The sequence below is a fragment of the Larus michahellis genome, chromosome 20 (genome assembly GCF_964199755.1).
Source record: "Larus michahellis chromosome 20, bLarMic1.1, whole genome shotgun sequence".
Taxonomy (NCBI): Eukaryota; Metazoa; Chordata; class Aves; order Charadriiformes; family Laridae; genus Larus; species Larus michahellis.
This window is the reverse complement of record NC_133915.1, coordinates 3,076,588-3,096,877: the sequence shown is the minus strand read 5'-3', so window position 1 is coordinate 3,096,877 and position 20,290 is coordinate 3,076,588. Positions and strand designations below refer to the sequence as shown.

Sequence of the window (20,290 nt, the reverse complement as noted above, 5' to 3'; positions counted from 1 at the left end):
GTCGCCGCGAGAGCCCGGCCGTCCCGCACAATGGAGCGGAGCCGGCCCCGGCTGCCCGCGCTGCGCAAACCCCAGCCCCGAAACCCAGGGATTTAGCCCTAAAGAGAGAGGAAGCTTCTACCGCACATCGCAGCCCACAGGGAGGATGCAGTTGGAGGAAAAAGGGAAAAATAAATACATTTAAAAAAAAAAAAATAGAGAGAGGCGGTTTTGGCGTGGGGACCCGCGTGAGCACGAGGAGGAACTTGGTTGCAGAACTGGGGTTAAATCCTGATTTGGCGACACCCAGCTCGTGGCCTTCAATGCGCAGCGGTGGGTCAGCAGCCTGGATGCAGGTTGTTTATTTACCGAACAGAAGGAATTTGACCCAATCCTGCCCTATGAGGACACCCCGCAACCTGCGAGGCCGGGACAGGCTGCCGGCTCCTCCTTCCCCCGCCGCGGCTGGCAGCAGGAACCCGAGAGGAACCAAACCCATGTCCATGTGGAAGGAGACCGAAACTTCTACACCCCCCCGCCGTGGTCCCAGCCGGCGGCCGCGAGCCCGAGCATCCTCCCGGCTGCCAAAAATCTCCCAGGAAAAAAAGGCTGCTCCGCAGTCCGGGCCCGCGTTTAGCCCCGCGAGGAGGTTGCGGCACCTGTTTCGCAGGTTAAATCGGCGCGTCTGTGCTTAAACGCCGCGCAGGGAACGCGGCTGACGGCTTTTAAACCATCGACTTTGATGGATTTACTGCTGTTTCCGCTCCCCACAGCTGAGCCTGGGGGTCAAGGACCTCAACTCAGGCCCAAGCGTAAAGCACCAGCTCCAAAAATTCTCCAAAATTCAAGTCTTTCCCCCCAGACTTAGCAAGCATCCAAACTCCCTTCTTTCACACCCGGGCAGCTTCCCATTATTTAAATTTTAAGACCCCCAAGGTAATTGTCAATAAATACCGAATGATATTACGCACTTGGATACACGTTAGCTTAGGAGCATCTGGTAGCCGTTACGCAGCCTCCGGGAACCAGATGGGAAGAGTCTTTTAAAGGCTTTTAAGAAGGCCTTTTGCTCACACCTAATACGCGTTTCTTCGAAACGCGGTCGCTGCCCCCATTTGAGGACGTTTCAGTCATTCTGAAAATCCTCAGGTTTCGCGATTCTTATTGCGTCGCTGCAGCTCCCGCTAAATTTTGATTCGGGCACGACCCAAAGAGAAAACCCCATTATTTCCAGAGCTCTGACCCAGTAGCACAAAGGATTAACGGGGATTAAGACCAGAGACGTTTCCATCGCGCACCCAAACCCAGCCCAGCTCAGGAACGACTGGAAATCCCTCGCCCCGGTCCAACAGCTGCTCCGCAGGCTTTGATTCCAGATCTACTTTCTCGCTGCCGATTTAGGTGGCTTTTTGCCATTTTTCTTCCCATCCACCTACACCGGTTTTGGATTAGCCGCGGTGGGCTACGCCTACGTTAAGAAAGGTACTTGGGTGCCTTAATTCCCCTTAAAATCAACAGTAGCTCAGAGCCCTTGAAGGCTGACGGAGCTGGAAAGGTGCTGTGCATCCTCAGCCAGACGTTCCCAGCCCTAATTCATCGCAGGCAGCTGCGGCACTCGCTGCTGCTCCGGGCTAAAACAGGGAATTTCCTAGTTCAGCTCCAGAGTTCATTAAACGGTTGGGGATGAGACAAGGTGCTGGGCAGCGTATTTCTTACTTCTGGGCATGCAGCAGCCCCCAGAAGGGCCCAGGAGACTTCGACTTTGGCTACTGATTGCCAAAGGTAGGGCAGGAATTTAGACAAATTCCCAATCCTAAGGCTTTAGGAGGGGAATTTGTCCAGAGGAGGCCCTGGAGATGCTGGGAGGGCTGGAGCCCCTCTGCTGTGAGGACAGGCTGAGAGAGCTGGGGGGGTTCAGCCTGGAGAAGAGAAGGCTCCGGGGAGACCTTGGAGCCCCTTCCAGTCCCTAAAGGGGCTCCAGGAAAGCTGGGGAGGGACTCTGGAGCAGGGAGGGGAGCCATGGGACGAGGGGGAAGGGTTTTACACTGAAAGAGGGGAGATTGAGATGAGATCTGGGGAAGAAATTGTTTGCTGTGAGGGGGGTGAGCCCCTGGCCCAGGTTGCCCAGAGAAGCCGTGGCTGCCCCATCCCTGGAGGGGTTCAAGGCCAGGTTGGCCGGGGCTTGGAGCAACCTGGGCTGGTGGGAGGTGTCCCTGCCCAGGGCAGGGGGTGGCACTGGGTGGGCTTTAAGGTCCCTTCCAACCCAAACCATTCTATGATTCTATGATTTTACCCTAAACCAGAGGTTATTTCTCTGCTGGTAGCTCTTGCTGCTCCTGTTCTTAATTGGACTCAAAGCCTCTGCTCAGTGGATTCTGAGAACGCGAAGGTTGCGTTTTTTCCACATTTTAATTAGGAAATCAGTCACTTCAGTTTTGCTGCGCGGATATTGCCCAGAAACACATCGGTGCTGCCCCCTGCAATTGCTTTTTCAGGGAGTTTTGCTGTCCCTCGGCTGCCCGAGAGGTTGGGAGCTGCCTCAACCGAAAGCAGGGCCAGCCAGCAAAGGAGAGGCAGGGACCGCAAGCACTGCCTCTTCCAAATAAATCACGGGAATTTAATGCGTCTTCGCGGTACGAGCCGTGGACTGAGAGCTGGAAGGGTCGGGAAGGCGGCTGGGGGTTATACTTCTGGGTGGCACTGGCTGCAAAGAGATGCCTGGTCTTCGCATCACCTGGATTCCCAAAACCATCAAACCTGGATTCCCAAAACTGTCAACGTTCCTTTGAAGGAGACACTCAAAAGGAAGTGTAACACCACGCTGCCAGGTTGCATCTATGCCCGCGTTTATTTATACTGAACAGCTTTAAAAATACAGAATAAAATAGCTTTATCTACTATTATTCACAACATCTGGTCCAAATATTACATTTTTAAATATTTAATTGTTTAATGAAGCAATGTTAGAAAAAAAAAAAACAACCATGAAATTAAAAAAAAAAAAACAAAAACAAACCTCCATAAAAGAATTACACATCTCAGAACAAAACCAAAAAAAGAAAAAAAAACAAAAAACACAAAACAAAACAAACCCCCTCTTGCGGTTTAACAAAATAGTTTTACAGCCAAAGTCAGTCACAGAAAGTCATGGGGGGGAGGGGGGGGAGAAAAAAAATAAAAAATTATCCCCACTGCCTAAGAACAGTCAATAGTTTGTTACGCCAAAGGTTGTTATAAACAGACAAAGTACAATAATTTGGACTGGCAGCAAGATGATTTACCTGGAAGGATGTAGTCAATGCCAGATAGTACACAAGGCAATTCTAAATATATCTCTCATATCAATATGTACGGATGACAACGCACAGGCACAGTCAAATTAGAACTAGACAGGAATATTCGGGATGGCTCTGAAGACGGATCCCCAGTACGGAAAAGCAGCCCAGCACTAAGCTGTCTATGTCGAGACTCATGGGCAGAAGCGAAAACGCTGGAAACTCGTGGCCTCCTCCGACACCGCAATGACCGATCGCAGCTCTACAAACGCGAGAGCATAGAGGACCTGTCACCCCCACCCCGGCCACCCAGGCCATCAGCCTCAGGAAATACTAAGAAACATGCACCAAGTGGGACATTTTCAGCAAAAAAAAAAAAAAAAAAAAAAAAAAAAAAAAAAAAAAAAAAAAAAAAAAAAAAAAAAAAAAAAAAGTGACCCACCACTTCCCACCCTTCCCCCCCCCCCCCCCCCCCCCCGCCTTAAAAAAAGAGAAGAAAAAAAAAATTTAAAAAAAAAAAAAGTCGCTTTTGGTTTAAGAAGGCCATGTAAAAGAAACACCGTAGGTCGTGCTGGTCTGTCACACATGCATTTTCTACAACGATATACAAGTTATGTTAAGCACAGGTTGGTTTAGATTGCGCGTAAGCATCCAACGGCTCACGCAAACCGCTAGAAGCCGGCGATTTCAAACCAGGTGTGCCTGGAGTGCTGTTTATACCACAAATGATGCCGTTTTCAACCATTTTGGTTAAGGGTGCCACGCTATAAACGACGGGTCGCACTCACTGATGCTCCTTGTGGTATAAATAGTACTGAGGGTTTTCAGTTTGCAAGCGCCAATTCTGCATCGGGAGTACCAAGATCTCAGTAGGGAGATGAATAATAAAGAAACCCTTTAGTTTTTGGTAGGAACATAAACATGGGTAAATAAAGTATACACAACTACTATAGATTCGTCAATGAAGAAATTCTACCATCACATGACATTGTCATGACAATCATACCACTCCCTCCCAGGAAAACGGCGATCGTTATCCTGAGTGGAAATGTTATTTTTAATATATGGAAATAAAATACTGCAATATTCATGTACAAACCAAGTTGCCATATTTAAAGTCAGTATTAAAAGGCGATAAAGCAAATTCTGGGTTTAAAGTTTGAAACTTTCTGAGCGAGGCACCTGATTTAAGTTCCTCCGCCAACGCACTCTAACATGACAACGTTAATCACTCATAGCTGTTAGCTATGAAACCTAAATTTCTATAGGTATAATTTGCAAGTATTTGCTTTAGAAAACGTGTTTCGACATGTTTGCAAGAATTCTTAATTTAACCTAAAAAAAACGCCCAAACAATAGAATATCAATTACAAAAGTCCCAAGTTATTTTGTTTTGCATACCATCTTTGATATGACAAAATGATATTTCTACCATGAATATTTGCCCTTCCGTCCTAAAGTTTGGTTGAAACATGTCATCGCCTCTTAAACTCATCTCTCAGGCGTCGTCTTCCCTGCGTGGTTTCGTTTAGTTTAGCTCTTTGAAAGGCAGGCTATAACCAATAGAGGAAAAAATACAGTATTGCATTGACAGTTGGATTTCTATATCCAGCCACTCTTAACGCACCAAAGCCTGGACCTAACCAGCAAACACGAAGCATTTCGATGCTTTTGCAAAACCGCGAGTTAATCCTCTGCAACACATCTGCCGGTGGCTCTGGCTGCGTGCCGTGCTCCCCCCGGCCAGGGCACCTCGCAACGGCCACTACACCACCAGGGCAGAAAAGCAGAGGCGGGAGAAGGATTTCAAGGTCCACGATCGCCTGCCACGACTGCCCCAAACCAGGGGCAATTCGGAGTTATCCCCTCACAAAGAAAAGCAAGGCATCTTCTTCGACTGGCAGCTCAGGGATGGTTTCAGGTGCATCGAAAAGAGAAAGGGGAGCACCAGCTCCATCCTTTGCTCACCTCTCAGCGCCGGGGAGACGTGCACTTTACCTGCAACAGCGTGGGCGCAGCGGCTGCGTGCCCTTCTCTGCCTTCAAGGTACTGCCACAACTCCATCGTAACCCTTGGCTAGACATCACAGGTGCTTTGGCAGGTCTCCTCTGCAAAACTGAGGCTCATCGCTAACCATTCGTGCTCACAGTAAGATGGAGAGAGCCGTTACACAGATAAACTTGGTTACAAAAATGACTGCTAACTACGACGACTTCTTTTAGTGTTACCAAGGTAAGTGGCTAGAAAAGCAAACGTGCCGGCTAAACACCACCGTACTTCTCTCAGCCAGTCAACAGGATCGGCACGGTAGGACCCAACGTCACAAAAAGAATTAAATCCAACTGTTAAACAGAGTAACTGGACATCACCTATTCGCATAGTCTTTCCTACACTGCAAGAAAGGGGTGGTGTTCTGCTCCGGGGAGAAGAAAAAAAATACCCTTGGATCCGTTGCCCTGTAATTTGGCTGAAGCGCCTTGGGAATTCTCGAGCGAAGGCAACACAGACCACGCACAGCTTTACCTCAGCCAAAGGTGAGAGAAGACAAATGCTATTTCTCATCGCCTCGTCTCTTGACTGCGTATGCACTGAAGTCATCAAGAGAACATTTGGGGGGAGAAGTTGGAAAAGCCTTAGGACACAAGTGTCCCTGCCGTGCCCAGAGGCATCGCTGGACTCGACACTTCCAGATTTCCAAGGTGGCACTGCTCTAAATAAAAAACCTTTGCCTCCCTTTCGCAACATTTACGAGATAACCACCTTTGGCATTTTACATAATTATAACCACCATACATAGGTGGCTTTTTCTTTTTTATTTTCCTTTTACATAGATATATATATATATTTAACTCCCCCATGTCTCCCACACGTCTTTGGTTGCACACAAAATCGGGAAATTTGGAAGCTTCATGCCACTGATTAGAGGTCTCCGCACTCAAACTACCTGCAAGTGGACGTGGAAATCTAACACCTCACTACCTGAAGAGGAAAAATTTTAAAATGATAAAAATTACTTTGTTTCACAGGCAAACTAACCTTGTCTACTACACAATAACTCTTCTGACCAGCTTTCAAGATAGTCCAATTGACACCGAGACTGCAAACTACTGAAAGTTCCCTGAAGCGGGAACAAACACATGCTTTGTTATGGAAAAAGCGGTATAAAATAGTTTCTGGGAACAGCCATGGCATGCTGAGAACGATATCAATGGAATCATCGCGACTCTACACTATTCAGTACTGATCTGTTAAGCTCCTTCCTTGCCCTCCCCACCCCAACCCTTCCATGCTTCGACAACCAAGAACAAATTCACCTGGAAGCAGACTCAGAGAAAACAAGAGTTCCTGCGCTCCTGTCCAGTAGTCAAACTTTCATAAATATATTAGTGAATTTACAGGATCTACTGTTATGTTTTTTCCAGGAATACAAAATGCAAGCACCGTAGAGCATACTGGCCTTGAAATTACATTACACTACATTTCCCTGATGATCTCCACAGCTTAAAAATGCTTTTGGGGCCACACTGAAGTCTAAAACTAACTTGCAATAGTAAGAACATTAAACATGAATAAAACTTTTAATTATGAATGCATGATGAGCATGAACACCCACGTAACGTCAGAGCTGAGACTATTCCAGGAAAAAAAAAAAAAAAAAAAATCTGAATGGTGCCCTGATTGGACCCAATACCCGTTAAACCACCCAGTGGATGAGGACCGTCAAATGTAGTGTCTCTGCCGTTCCAGATCACCTCCGCGGCAGTAACGAGCTTTTGCAGAAGCCCCACCAAGAGAGAAGAAAAAGAGGCAACGCCAACGTAAGCCGCTCGCGGGCAGCATCGGCTCTTGATAGCCGATCAAGAAAATTCCGCACAGATCCAAACCAGCGAACGCCGGCAGTGTTTTGACCGCGTGGCTTTCCCTGCAGGGAAAGCTGCACGTATACCTACGTTAATCGCTTAGAACTGCTCAACAAATTAGCATTTTTCTTCAGGAAACGTCTTGCTGGATGCAGGCATTGCACTGTAAAAACTGTTATTGGGTCCCATCTGGAAGTTAAAAGCTTCCCATCTCTGCAAAACTCAAGCTACGCGTGTCCCTTTAAGGAAAACCTGCACCTGGACACTATAAATTAGGTGGTTAAATGCCAGGCAGAAAAAGCGAACGTTTAGAAACATGAACTGACATGAAACGAGTGGTTCCTTCTACAGCGCTAAGCTACCAGAAGTCGGTTATCATTTTCATCGGCAAAGTTATCACAGAAACTTTCTGTCTTAACACTGGACATCTGACTGAACTATCGGTAATTCAAAAACATACTCTCATGATTTGCCAGTATCAACTGAGTCGGGTTTCCAGGGGGCTGAAAATACGGAATGTGCAAATCGGTGAGTAGAAAACAATATATATGGGATTTGACGTGACTAGAAGTAAATTTTTTTTCCTTCCCCCCGCCCTGCCCCGCGCCCCACCTCCTTTTTACAGGACTCAAATTTTCTGGCGTAATAACATTGCCAGCAATGAACGCGCCAAAAATGCCAGCATCAACGACTTAAATAAAATCAACCCTAAAAAGTAACATTTTTCAATAGCACCTACATACTTCCAGAACCTGAGCCCCATTTAAAATAAACGGACTTAGGCGCACAGGCATCTATAGCTTTTGAAAATCAAACAGAGGAGCATTTGCAAATTTGACCCAGAGACACTAGATCTGGCTACCACCACCCACAACAGGAAAGCTCTTTTTTTTTTGTTGTTTTTTTTTTTGTTTGTTTGTTTTTTTTAAATTCGTCTCAGCTCTGGTTCCAGAATTTAAATGCAGATATACAAAACATATATTTTAATGCTTCTTAATCAGCAAGAAACTGCAAATACATCTCTTACTACAACTAGATAATATAATTTCAGCTAAGGCTATACTGTAGCTTCCGAGTCTTCATCTGAACTCCTGCAGTTACTGCTTTTCCTGAAGCCTTTCCACGTGTAACCCATGAAGGTAGGGCTGATGGGCAGGAAGCTGAAACACCTGTATTTTTTAATAAAGTTCATGCCAAAAGGCAAATCGTACGTTTCCATGCCGTCCAGTGACTTGCTTCCTTTACCAACCCCTTTCTTCCACTTCCGTATTCCCCTTTCTTCAGGGCTGCCTAGAAGTCAAAATAAAAGAAAAAGGGTGGTGGGGGGGGAAGACATACATGAATATCTTTATGTAAACACACATGCAGGTAGTGGAGGTTAAGAGAAGAAAGAAAATCCCAAGTCTCAGCCACCGTGTTCAGCAAAGCGCTGGAAAGTTCTTCCAGACCCCTTAAAGAGGCAGGAAGAGGCGGGGGGGGGGGATAAAATGTTTATTGGAAATGGCTATTATCTGTTTTGTTTTGTAACTAAAAGTCGAGGCAAGTTTTTGTTCTCCAATGAATGGAAGCAGGTTTGGATCTTAAAATATTTTTACTCTGTCTTCTGAAGACAGCTATTCTGGTTTGATTTTTATCAGCTATTTTGTAGGTTTGGTAGGATGGAGACCGTAACCTGAAAAAGATTCAAAGCTTTCTCAAGGCACGCCCGCTCTTGGCGTGAAAGAAGTCAACGACAAAAGCAGCGATTCCTTCCTCATCTCCCGCCTCCAGGGAACACCGTGCTACCTTCGTTCAGAAAGGCGCTTATTATTTCAGATAAAATGACAAGTTCACATGCCAACCTGGAATGGTGTTATCCAAAATGAACGCAACGCAGCCACCGACAAACATGGCTGTGGTGAGAAGAACGTTTAATACTTGATCAATGCCCGCTATTCCTGGAAGAACAGAAAAAAAAATATTTAGAATTTCAATTTTTATCATACATATACACAGCCTACTGATTTACACGCAGGTCAACCGGGAAAACTTTCTACTGAGTTCACTGAGGAATTTGCTTAAACAGGACTCTTAAAACCACGTGTAAATAGATGCAGAAGAACTTCCAACTAATGGAGTTCACCATGGGGACCCCTCCTCTCCCAAAACATAACTCCATGAACTTTCAGTTGCTTATAAAAACGTAATGAAACGCCATTTTAGTTTCAACTGCAGACACAACTGCTTAGTTTAAACTAAGTAGAAAACTACGAAACGGAAGAGGAGAAACGTTCATAATGTAAAATCATGTGGACTGAAAAAATTCCTTTTATAAACCTTTACTTTTTAAAGGGGCAAGACTCCAAGCACCAATTCACGGAAGAACACTGTATTAATATATCACCACCTCTGCCTGAATGATCTTCCTTTGCTGACGTACACTGTCACAACCACTATGGAGAAGATAGCATTACAACAGAAAACCTTCTCCGTGAATTCACCAAACCTGTAATTTGGCTAACAGTCTGAAACTGAGTTCACTAAAATTGAGATCCAGAGCACACCTCCGCAGTGACAAAAAATTTCAGAACTCCAAACAAATTCCTAGCTTCCAAGCTCTTGATATACCTTGGTATTTCCCCTTGTTCCTTGACCCTTGTAGTCTTTATTGGCAACTGCCTCCTTTCACTGCTCTACAATAATACCCAGAGAAAACACAGCAGTTTCGGACGTATCCCACTGAAACATGCAATTCAGGTCTCAACATCTCAATCAATTCTCGGAACACACCTGCTTTCTTATCTGGAGCGTTTATTGTCTCTATAATACTTTGGTTTTGCACTTATTTGCTTTTTACACTACTCTGTACTTAGATGTACTTTGCCTGTGAGTACAAGTTAAAAGTATGCTTCATGCAAATGAGCAGAAAGACATACCTGTGACCAGTGGATTTTGTTTGAGATAGCTTGGAAGGACAAGTCCAAAGAAAATGGAAAATCCAAGCACAAACAGGTTACGAGAAGAATTCAAATCTATGAACTGGAGGTTAGACAGACCCACAGCTGTAATCATCCCTAAATAAAAATAAAACAAGTCTCAGCTTTTATGTAAGTCTTTTTCTTTAGAAAACCCAGCGCCATACACATAAACACAGCGCTAGAGTAAAAAGATATAACCACACAGTACGCAAAGAAGAGCTAAAAAACATACGTTACCAAAGAGAGTGCAGAAGAGGGCACCAAGCACGGGGTCAGGCAGCGACGCAAAGAGAGCACTGAACTTGCCAACCATCCCCAGCAGGAGCATGAAGGCTGCCCCATACTGAATAACCCTGCGACTCCCAACCTGCAGGAGAACAAAAAGGAAAGGACACCCTTAGTCCAACTTCACTGCCTTGCATTTGATTTTATTATTCTCTTTTGCATTTAAAACTTCTTTTCAAGCTTCCGTGCGTCTGTTTTTTTGGTGTTAAAACACAGGCTGCAGAGCCTTTACAAATGTCTCGGAAGGCTCAGCTGTAACGTGGCTGCACTCCAATTCTAAGATAACTTCATTTGATTTTGGTTTTGTTAACATTAAGACGTCTTTAAAACCATCTGTAACTGCTATAGCCACAATTAACCATGAAATGTGGCGCAGTCGCATCTACAATAAAGAAAACAAACAGACCATACCTAGGAGAGAGGGCAAACGGATCAATTGTAACGCAAACGGGGGGAAAAAAGAAAAATAATCCATGTGTTGCTGCCCTTTTAACATGAATATATGTATTAGTTACCTACCACATAGTTCACCTGAAGGAGATGCAGGCTTTCTAGACAGAGATTATCAAGTGATTTTATAACATGCCTCTGAGATCAGAGCTGAATTCACTTCATGTGCAAATGACGGCTGCGCTAACGCTCTGAAACCGAGTGCCTGCACTTCCTTCCCATTTTTATTTTAAGCGTTTCAACCTCGGGCAGTATTTCTCTGATTCTACGTTGTGGTGGCAGTTGAGTCGATATGGTCGATATTTTAATATCCAGCCGAATGGTCAATATTTTAATAACGTTACACTTGCGTAAGAGGTGCACCAGGGACAACCTCCCCCCCCACCCCCCCCGTTACACTGCTACAGTGATTTTTAGCAAAGCCCTTTGTAGGTCTCCTGTTACACAGTACCAAGCTTCAAAGAGAAGTAGGTATTAATTTGTTAATCACGTGTGACTGAGCTAAATGAGTGGCATGAGAAAAAATGATACAGTAGGTAGTAAGGGTCCAAGTACTTCTTTCCCCCATATTCTTCACTGCTGAACTGTTGGCTGAGGCGTGTTGACCTACAAACAGAAGCTAGACCACTAAATTAGGGTGTTCCCTAGAATAACAACAGAAGTTAGCTTGCACCTTACTCTATTTTTTATGAAAATATTCATTTCCTTAGGACTACCAACATCTTGCTCAAAAATTACCTTCCCGCACGAAACAGGCAGATTCTTTAAAAAAATCTGTACGATAGCGACATTTGTTTATGTAAATGCTCAATCACTACAAGGCAAACAAATTAAGCTCCTTTTGAAAGCTACTGAAAGCATCCTGGTCGGCGATTAGATCAAACTACATATTTATTCCCAGGCACTCGTACATCCACTTTATGTGATTGTTTTGGAGTGCGTGATCTGGTACCCAGTACCTTACTGGAGTATCCATTTCTTCATCAACATTCTGGCATAAGCTGCCTGTACTTTTGTCCCAACTAATCAGAGTTAATTGGTTCTCCTCTCATCAAATAAAACTTACTCACAGACCAGCTCAAAGACTTTGTGGTATTTACATCCAGCTGAAGCCTCAAATCGAAACTTTAAGCATCATCATATACTGACGTCAAGGGAGGGAAATGCCTTTTCAAATGTTGTACTGGTGTAACAGGATCACCAGGACTAAAGATTTCCTCTCCCAAATCAACAGCAGAGTACCTACACGCCAAAAATCTATTATGATATAGTTTGAAGTCGAAAAAACTATTGGGTTTTTAGGAGTGAGTACGCAGACAGGAAAACAAGACAAAACACTGGCGCACAGCCATCCAGCTGTGCCATTCTGGACAAAGCATATTCTCTCTTCCATCACGTGCTCTGAACAGACCTAACTGTAGTTAACTCTGTTCTCTGTAACAGCTGCCAGTTTAACATTCATTTGTCACTGTACCAAAGCAAAACGTACACTCACTTCTGTGGACTGTTAATAAAAAAAAAAGTGCTGTTAATTCATATCAACTCCTACAAAGTAACAACAGAAATGAAGCAGAACAGAATAAGGATTTCTTTAAGGATTTTTCTAATCGCAATTTCTTCTAGGAAATTTCCATCAGCAACTGAATGGAAGACTTAGACAGACAGCAGATGGTGCTATTAGTATTTATATTCCACCCTAAACCCAAACAGAATCATCCTTTGTGCAGAAAAAAAAAATGGCCGAAGATAAATTCATCATCTATATGGGATTAAGTCAGAGGGATGAGTTGTTGTAAGTGGAGAGCATACATTTTCTAGCTTGTACGCATTAAAGAGATTTATAGCTTCCAAGCGAAATACGCAACAAGACGTATGTATTTACAACCTCAATTACTCCTACCCATTTTGTTGATATTTCTTAACAAGGTTAAATTAACAATATCAAGCAAATCTATCTGCAGTCCAAGGTCTCCCAGTTCAGCAAGGCATTCAAGCACACGTCCAGCTCCGCATGTGAACAAAGGAATTCCTCAAGTGCTTATATATTTTGCTGAGCAACACCCCAAAAACTATGTAATCCCCCAAGCGTGCTCTGTGCTTTAAAAACCTATCATGATGGAAACAAATATTTAAGGTACCTTTAACTTTGAAGTTACCTTGACTGCAGCTCCTGTTCTAGCTGTGTCAGCGTAACGTCCTAGTACAGACGTAGATAAAAACCAAGGACCTCAAGTTGCATTTCATTGTGCGTTCAAGCAAGACATTAAAAATAGTCAGATCTCTAGTGATGCTTGCAGAACCAAGACATCCAAAAGACTATCGATTTTTATACAGTTTATAGTGTTTATGTCTCAACTCAAAACACCCCAGAGCCCTGGAATGCCTTGTTGGTTTTCAAAGGGATACCTTATGTAGCATCATCTGATTTAAGTAGGTTTTCTAACTGCCCTTTACTCTGAATAAAAATAAGATTTTTGAGGTCTTATCTAGAATGCATTTCCATTAGACAATGGCTGGTACAGACAAGTTGTGTAAATTCGGAATGCTGTGTAAAGTTTGGCAGCACAAAGTAGTACTACGTAGTATGGTTTCTTGGAAGAGGATCACGCTGTGAAACATGAAAATGGCACAAGCCATCCACCAGAGGAGACAAAATACACCAATCACTGAGTGATCAAGGTAAACTACCTACCTTCGTGATGCCCAAGACACCAATGTTAGGGCTGGAAGAAGTGGATCCATTCCCTGTCCCAAATACTCCATCCAGAACACAGGAGAGACCCTCGATAAAAATCCCTCTGTAAATCACGAACAAAAAAAAGAGTCAAACTCGTATTCATGTAGGCTCACTTCAGATGAGGTTTTAAGACTGCATCTCACGCTCGTGCCTGTTAACGCATCTGTCCCACATGAATTATTATAACTCATGTTTCAAACTCCAACACACCTGAAAACCAACTTGAGCTCTGTTTTCTATGTCTTACCTACCTACATTCTTAAACTGAGGAAATTACAAAATAATTCATGTCAAATGTAGAGCTCTTCTTTATTGCTAAAATTGCATTTCAGGTGAATTTGACTAGCCACCCCGATTCCAGAACCGATGTAGAGTTCTGGCTCTACTGACACTGTACTACATTGGACTAGGTTTCCAATGCTACAATTGCAACAAAATAATTCAACACGACGGTTGCGGCTTGTATTTCAGATCCTTGGCCCTTGTTTTTCACCAAATTGTAACATTTAATCTCAGAACACATTCCTGTCTTATCCTGAGAAAAAAAAAAGAAAAATAAAAAGAACGCAGTAGCTTAAGACACTGAAAAATACTTTTTTTTGGACGTACCTGTTTATTGCATGAATAGGTGGAGGAGGAGCGCAAGACAACCTGGCACAGGCATAGTAATCTCCTATTGATTCAATAATGCTAGCAACAACAGCGCTGAGCATTCCTATTACTCCAGCGGCTGAAATTGTTGGCAGTCCCCACTGAACTGTGAAGAAAAGAAAACTGAAATCTCTCGTGCCACAGAAAACAATTCAGATATCAAAACATACAGCAATTTATTCATCTTTAATGGAATCGGCAAACTCCCTTCACAGTAACACAGTCTGGCAAGTTCAAGTAGATGAAAGGAGCAAAGGAAAAACCGCCTAAGCGACTGCTTTGATCATGCTTGGAAAAAACCCAAAAAACCCTAAACCCCACCAAAAAAATTCCTCCTGTTCAGAAGGAAGGAATTTGAACTACTGCTTGTGAAAAAACAACTCTGATCAGCGAGGTGAAAGCCACTTAATTATTACTGTGCTGAAAACTCAGTCTTTGGTTGCAAGTTGAGTCTACTGAAGAGAACGGCCAACAACCAGCTACGATCATTGCACAAACACCTCTCGATTCCAAATTTTCGTAGAAGAGAAAATAAGATTAATTTAAGCCTAAAGAAAAGCTTGGCAGGTTTTCCACAGCAATTGCCTCGACGCTTTTATCTCTTTGAAATAGATGAGCCTCTCGCAACAAAAGGGACTTTTAGTCACACAAACGTGAATGAACAAGGCTTCACAAACGAGAAAGGTCTAATCAGGGTGGAGAAGTTTTCCCGTCTTTCCCAAAAGCTTCTATCACACATCTTACAAGCCCTGCTTTAGAAGTGGGTTATTTTAAGACCTAATCAGAACCAAAGCATATGGAAAAACCACAATGAAGCTGCCTCGTGACAACGTAGTGCTATTCCTAACAATTTGTGTTATTTTATTCCAGTAGAATATTATTCTATTATTACCCCATTGATTTCTGAGCAGCACAAGCACGAACCAGTTGTGCCTTTAGAAACAGCATTGAACGCCTTTAAACTTAAAGGTGTTCAGAAAAGAATACAGATATTTAAGATGTCATGTAAAGTGTTTCGTGTTCTCTTGTAAATACTTTTTTATCCTTTGATAAGTATGGACTGGCATCCTCTGACTTGCCCATCGGCCTGGTTCCAATGCTGTTTCTGCAAGTCAGGACATTTTTCTACAGTTGGTAACAGCTGTACTAGCTCAAAGAACGGGTGTGTTTGGGGCAGGGAAGAGCATGAAGCTGTAAAAAACTCCGCACGTTGCTGACTCTTTAGAAAACAACTATCAATGACTTCAGTAGCTCTACAGGAGTTGTAATAACACATCCTTGTTATTGTATAACATTAACAGCAGTTGACTACAGTATCGACAAGTACAGATAAATCAACCATTCCCTGAAAATCCACGTTATATATACAGTCACGCTATGTTTGTTATTAGAAGTCAAGAGTTACTTAGATAAACCCTGCCAGCGTCTTTTACAAATTCGAGTTTCTGAGACTTGGACTTTCCTGGGTGAGACCGTAAGGTATCAAATTAAAGAGGAAAACATGAAAAAACCCACTATCCCCACCTGCGACATCTTTAGGTCAGTGCACATTAAAGCGCATCGGAATACAGTACTGAGAGAAAAAAAGCAACACTTCTGAAAACAACAGAAATGACACTCACAGGCATATTATTAGAAAAAGAGCCTTTAAAACCAGACATACTTACAAGGATATGGAACCTTGAACCACGGAGCTACCAGTAGCACTCCCCGTCGGGCGTCTGTGCGAGCATAGAAGCCGTACTTCGAACTGTCAGGGGGAAAGACGTCCGTCACAGTGAAGATGAAGCAAAGCAACCATGACACCAAAATAGCTAAAATAATCTGCGAAAGAAGAGAGAGCGAGCTGTTTACAATAAACTATCATTGGCAATATACATCAAAAGCAAACAGTTCCTGCACAGAATATCTATTACACTTATATCTGAGTGTGATCTTAAGTGATATTTTAAGTCTGAACAAGCAGCAAATCCTGTAATAGATCAGTAAGGTGTTCCCCCCCCAGCCCCCAAGAAAGGTGCTGTTACAAAAGCTTTTCAATTAGAAGGAGCCTCTTCTCTCCCCTAACAAATGGGAATGTCTCCAAATAGGCACTTAAACAAACTAGTGAATTAGTTAGTCTCAACTTTACCAGAGAAATAAAAAGTAGTCTTTCATGGGGAACCGAGTATTGCTTTCAGGAAACTAGAAGATAACGATCTCACCATCCCTTTTTGGAAGGCTCGGTTTAAGCTTTTCACTGCATGCATAAACGTACCTTCTTCTCTACCCCCTTCCCTCCCCTCCATGATCTTCAGCACCCCAGCTCTCTTCATCAGAGACCACCGGGATCTTCATCAGGATACCAGAATGGGGTCTGGCAAGACTACAATATGAGGCTATTTCCTGTGGCAAATGACCCATTTAGTTAAGTTTCCCATAAGCCCATTTAACTTTTATCTCACCTTTCTGATCTACTGCATTATTAAGAAAAATAAAACCAAGAAGGAAAAAAAAAACCAACAAAGCACAAATTAGGGGTTCATTTGCCAACTGAAGAACAAGTTCAACTACTCACAGGGAACATCTTGAAAAGTTGCAGCCTGTATGCTGTCCATCCTTTCTTAGATTTGTAAATGGGTAAGGGAAATTTGACGTTCCTGGCATACTGAGAAAACAACAATACGAGGAAAATAGTCCTGAGAAAAAAAGGAGGAGGGGGGAGGGACAAGAGAGACGTATCATTACACCAGTATATTAAAAATCCTTCCCAGCACAAACCTGTTCAGGCTCTCCAGACACAAAATATAAATGTACATTTTAAATTTAGCACAAGACAAGGCATCATAAGGGAATACATTAAGTCAAAACAACATAGTTTGTATTCTAAAGTGCCGCAAAAATAGCCAGCAGCAAACGGGTAAATGAAACCAGGACAATGAATCAGACTGAAGAAAGCCGTTCAGAGCCGAGCAGCCCTCAAGCAAAGAGCTACGCTGCGCTGTTCGCTTCCTTTCGACTCCAACTCTAACCCCCTGCGCCCCCAGGTCTGCGCCACGGACGAAGCACGCAGGTTGCTGCTAGCAAATGGGAAGAAACAGGAAAAACTGGAGGCCAGCAGACAGTATATTTTACATTTCAAAACTTGCATAAAACTCGGAAGTGCTTGGAAAATTTCTGTTAAGGGAAACGCTTTCTTCAATTATTAAGAATCCAATTTTTTTTTTGTGTACGTGCATCTTTGACTAAACAGCTGTAAAACAGCAGAACAGAGCCCCAAAAACCAAGACTCCGTTCAACTGCAGTTCACCAGTAACCCGGCTTATTAGTTTTTAGGTGCCTCAAATATTACTCATTCTTCTCCCTCGTTAAAACTGCTAAGCTCCTCTATATGTTAAAAGTTAATTCAACTCTCCAGCTAAAATAAGTATCCACTGCGACGAAAAATAAAAAGCCAGGGCAGGTTGCTCAATTCTGAAATAGCCTTTTATAGCGAAACGGGTTTTGGCTACACAAAGAGCGAAGCTGTCTGAAGGAGGAAAGCTTTTCTGAAATTTGAGATTATGTTTTTATCAGCTGACTTAAAAAGGCAGATTTTATGCTTCCCTCCCTTCTCTGTCCAAGATCAGTTTCGGTCCGTAAGAAACAAAACAGAGCTTTATTCTCCCTCAGCCTTCAGGAACAAAGAGCTCTGCAGGAGAAGGGTGTCACTTATAGCCTTTACCCTCCCCTAGAGCCGCATGATAAAGGCACCTTTTCCTTGCCTTCAGGAAACATTTTGGCATCTCTCCCAAAGTCCATTATGGCAAGGTGGGCTCCGCTGCCCGCCAGCAGCCATCCTGCCACACTAGCCCTGAGGCCAGGCGGCTTTGTATTTTGATTTATTTAGCACGGAGTTGTAAATAATGTAATAATATTATATTATTGTAAATAATATTATATTGAGTATGTGGCAGGGGGGCTTACCGCCACTCTGTAAAATACTACCAAAACTTTAAATGCCCAAAGAACAGTTTAGCCCACCAGATAATACAGGCAAAGCCCAATTCAGGAATAATTTCCCTTTTTACAGATCACGATGTGATGTGTTTTACGGATTAAATTCTTTCATCCTGGCACCCACAGAACAAGGGAGGTCAGAAAACTGTTTGGGAAACTGACAATTTTGTCAAATAGCATCTGGAGCTAACAGAGGATAATAGCTCTTACACAGGTATTATTTTGCTGTGCTAGATAGCAATACAGTATTTTTATACACACAGACAATTTCAAGGGCCATATCTTGTAGAGATCAAGTCACTTTTGAGTGGCTCAAGATGGCTATGGAGTGATTTTCAACAATCTAGTGCACATTTTTGCACGGCAGAAGCCAGAAATACTTATTGACTGGGTAATATTTAAATCCTGCTCCTAAATAGATTTTTTTTTTTTCCATCTGCAAAACGTCAACTTTAATTACGCGTTTCCATGTCCAATTCACCAAAGGTCTGCTTGATTGATTTAACGTTAGTCCCAACTTGCATAGAATTTGTTTTACAGGAAAATAAAATATTCCTTTGGGTCAGCTGTTTAACATAATAGAATTACAAAAATATTCATGATGCTAACATCCAAGATAAAAGAGAATTAAGCAGCCCTTTTAACGATAAGCTGCACTTACAGAATACTTTACATGTTCAAAGTACTGTGCAAACAGATTAGTCAGATCAGAATCTGATCTCATCAAGTCATTCCTTCCGCTTCCAGAGCCAGCACAAAGTTGGTCGCTACACATTGAATATAGCAACTGCTTCAGCCAATTTTCTTCTCCCCAAAACGTGGTTTCCATCCTTATTTGGCTGGTTATCCACAGCATTTCACAACAGGAAGCTTCTGTCTTCTCTTTGTCTCATTTTTCTCACTTACTCCCTTTCATACCACTAACCTCAATTCTTTAATTTCCCTGGCATCTATACGTACAGAAGCACACGCACCATGCCCTGAAATTCACTCTAAAAGCCTTTTTGTTTTCTCTATGGAAACCTGTCTACTTATGCCTCATGGACTGGTGGCATTCAGGGAAATACACGATCTCTGTCGTCGTACAAATGGCTCTTGGCTATAGGTAGGCAAGCCAGTAACAGCGACAAACAGACCACTACTACCAATGGTATTTGCAATATTATTCCGCAATATGCTTTTGCGGAGTAAGAAACATACACAAAAGCATCATAAAAACAGAAATACAAATTGTTCGCTAATCGCTCTGGTGTTTTGCTAAATCATCTTTTCTATAGCACTGAATTAGACCCAGCCAACGGCCAACTATCGGCCAACCCCACCAATAGACCAACTATTGTTTTATAAAACTCCCTGTTCTCCACACCTCACTTTCATCTCTTGTCCTTTCCTTCCTCCTCTTCTTCCAGTTGCTGCTGTCCTTTTTCCCACATTCCCAGCTGACCCTATCCAGACCCACTGACATTCCCACACGCAGGATTTCTCCACGCTAGGAGCACCGCAACGCTACCTTGGGTAGCCCAGCAGACTGGTTTTTCCCTGGTACTCCGAAATTCCTGCGTGATCATTTACCAACTGGGACCCCCTGGCCTAAGCCAAGAACATCCAGGAGTACTTACAACATAGCGATACCCCAGTGTTTGCCTGCTCTTTCTCCAGCAGCTTGGAAACCGGAGAGGCCGATGAGAGCAACAGTTGGCGTGATGGTCAGAGGTCCAATGTATCGCAACAGGGCACCAGGAAGGCCAAGCAAACCGATCACCACTTCGATCAAGGAGGACATGATAATAGCACCTTGGATCTGAACAGACAAGAACGGGAAAGAGACAGTTCAGTCCAATCTTACAAGCAAACCCAAAACATTTCTTTTTCTGCTCTGGATTACAAACTGCAGTTAAAAGAATTCAGTGACACAGAAGAACTCAGCAAATTTTTCGTCATAAAACAGCGCATTATGTTTAAGTGACTTATTGCTTAAGCATAACACTTATGGTTTTCTCCACAAAACTATTACACAACAGACCAGTGGGCCAGTCTGGTAGTTGTGTGGATAGCACATCACACTGTCAGACAGGAGACCTGGGTTCCAGGCTAACCTTTAAGCTCTCAGATCGAACC

At 43.2% G+C, this 20,290-nt stretch overlaps 1 protein-coding gene across 4 annotated transcripts in view; it reads right to left on the bottom strand.

Moving 5' to 3' along the window:
• Positions 1-6,813: 6,813 nt before the first annotated feature.
• The window catches only part of SLC23A2 (solute carrier family 23 member 2), a 54,342-nt gene continuing 40,865 nt past the window's right edge, over positions 6,814-20,290 (bottom strand). For all 4 annotated transcript variants that reach the window (XM_074563531.1, XM_074563532.1, XM_074563528.1 and 1 more), the window contains 9 exons: positions 19,792-19,973; positions 16,752-16,872; positions 15,862-16,018; positions 14,153-14,300; positions 13,499-13,604; positions 10,309-10,438; positions 10,030-10,167; positions 8,956-9,051; positions 6,814-8,404 (listed from right to left, as the gene is read on the bottom strand). In XM_074563531.1, coding sequence (XP_074419632.1) covers positions 8,172-8,404; positions 8,956-9,051; positions 10,030-10,167; positions 10,309-10,438; positions 13,499-13,604; positions 14,153-14,300; positions 15,862-16,018; positions 16,752-16,872; positions 19,792-19,973 — 1,311 coding nt within the window. In that variant the 3' untranslated portion in view covers positions 6,814-8,171. The remainder of the gene's footprint in view (positions 8,405-8,955; positions 9,052-10,029; positions 10,168-10,308; positions 10,439-13,498; positions 13,605-14,152; positions 14,301-15,861; positions 16,019-16,751; positions 16,873-19,791; positions 19,974-20,290) is intronic.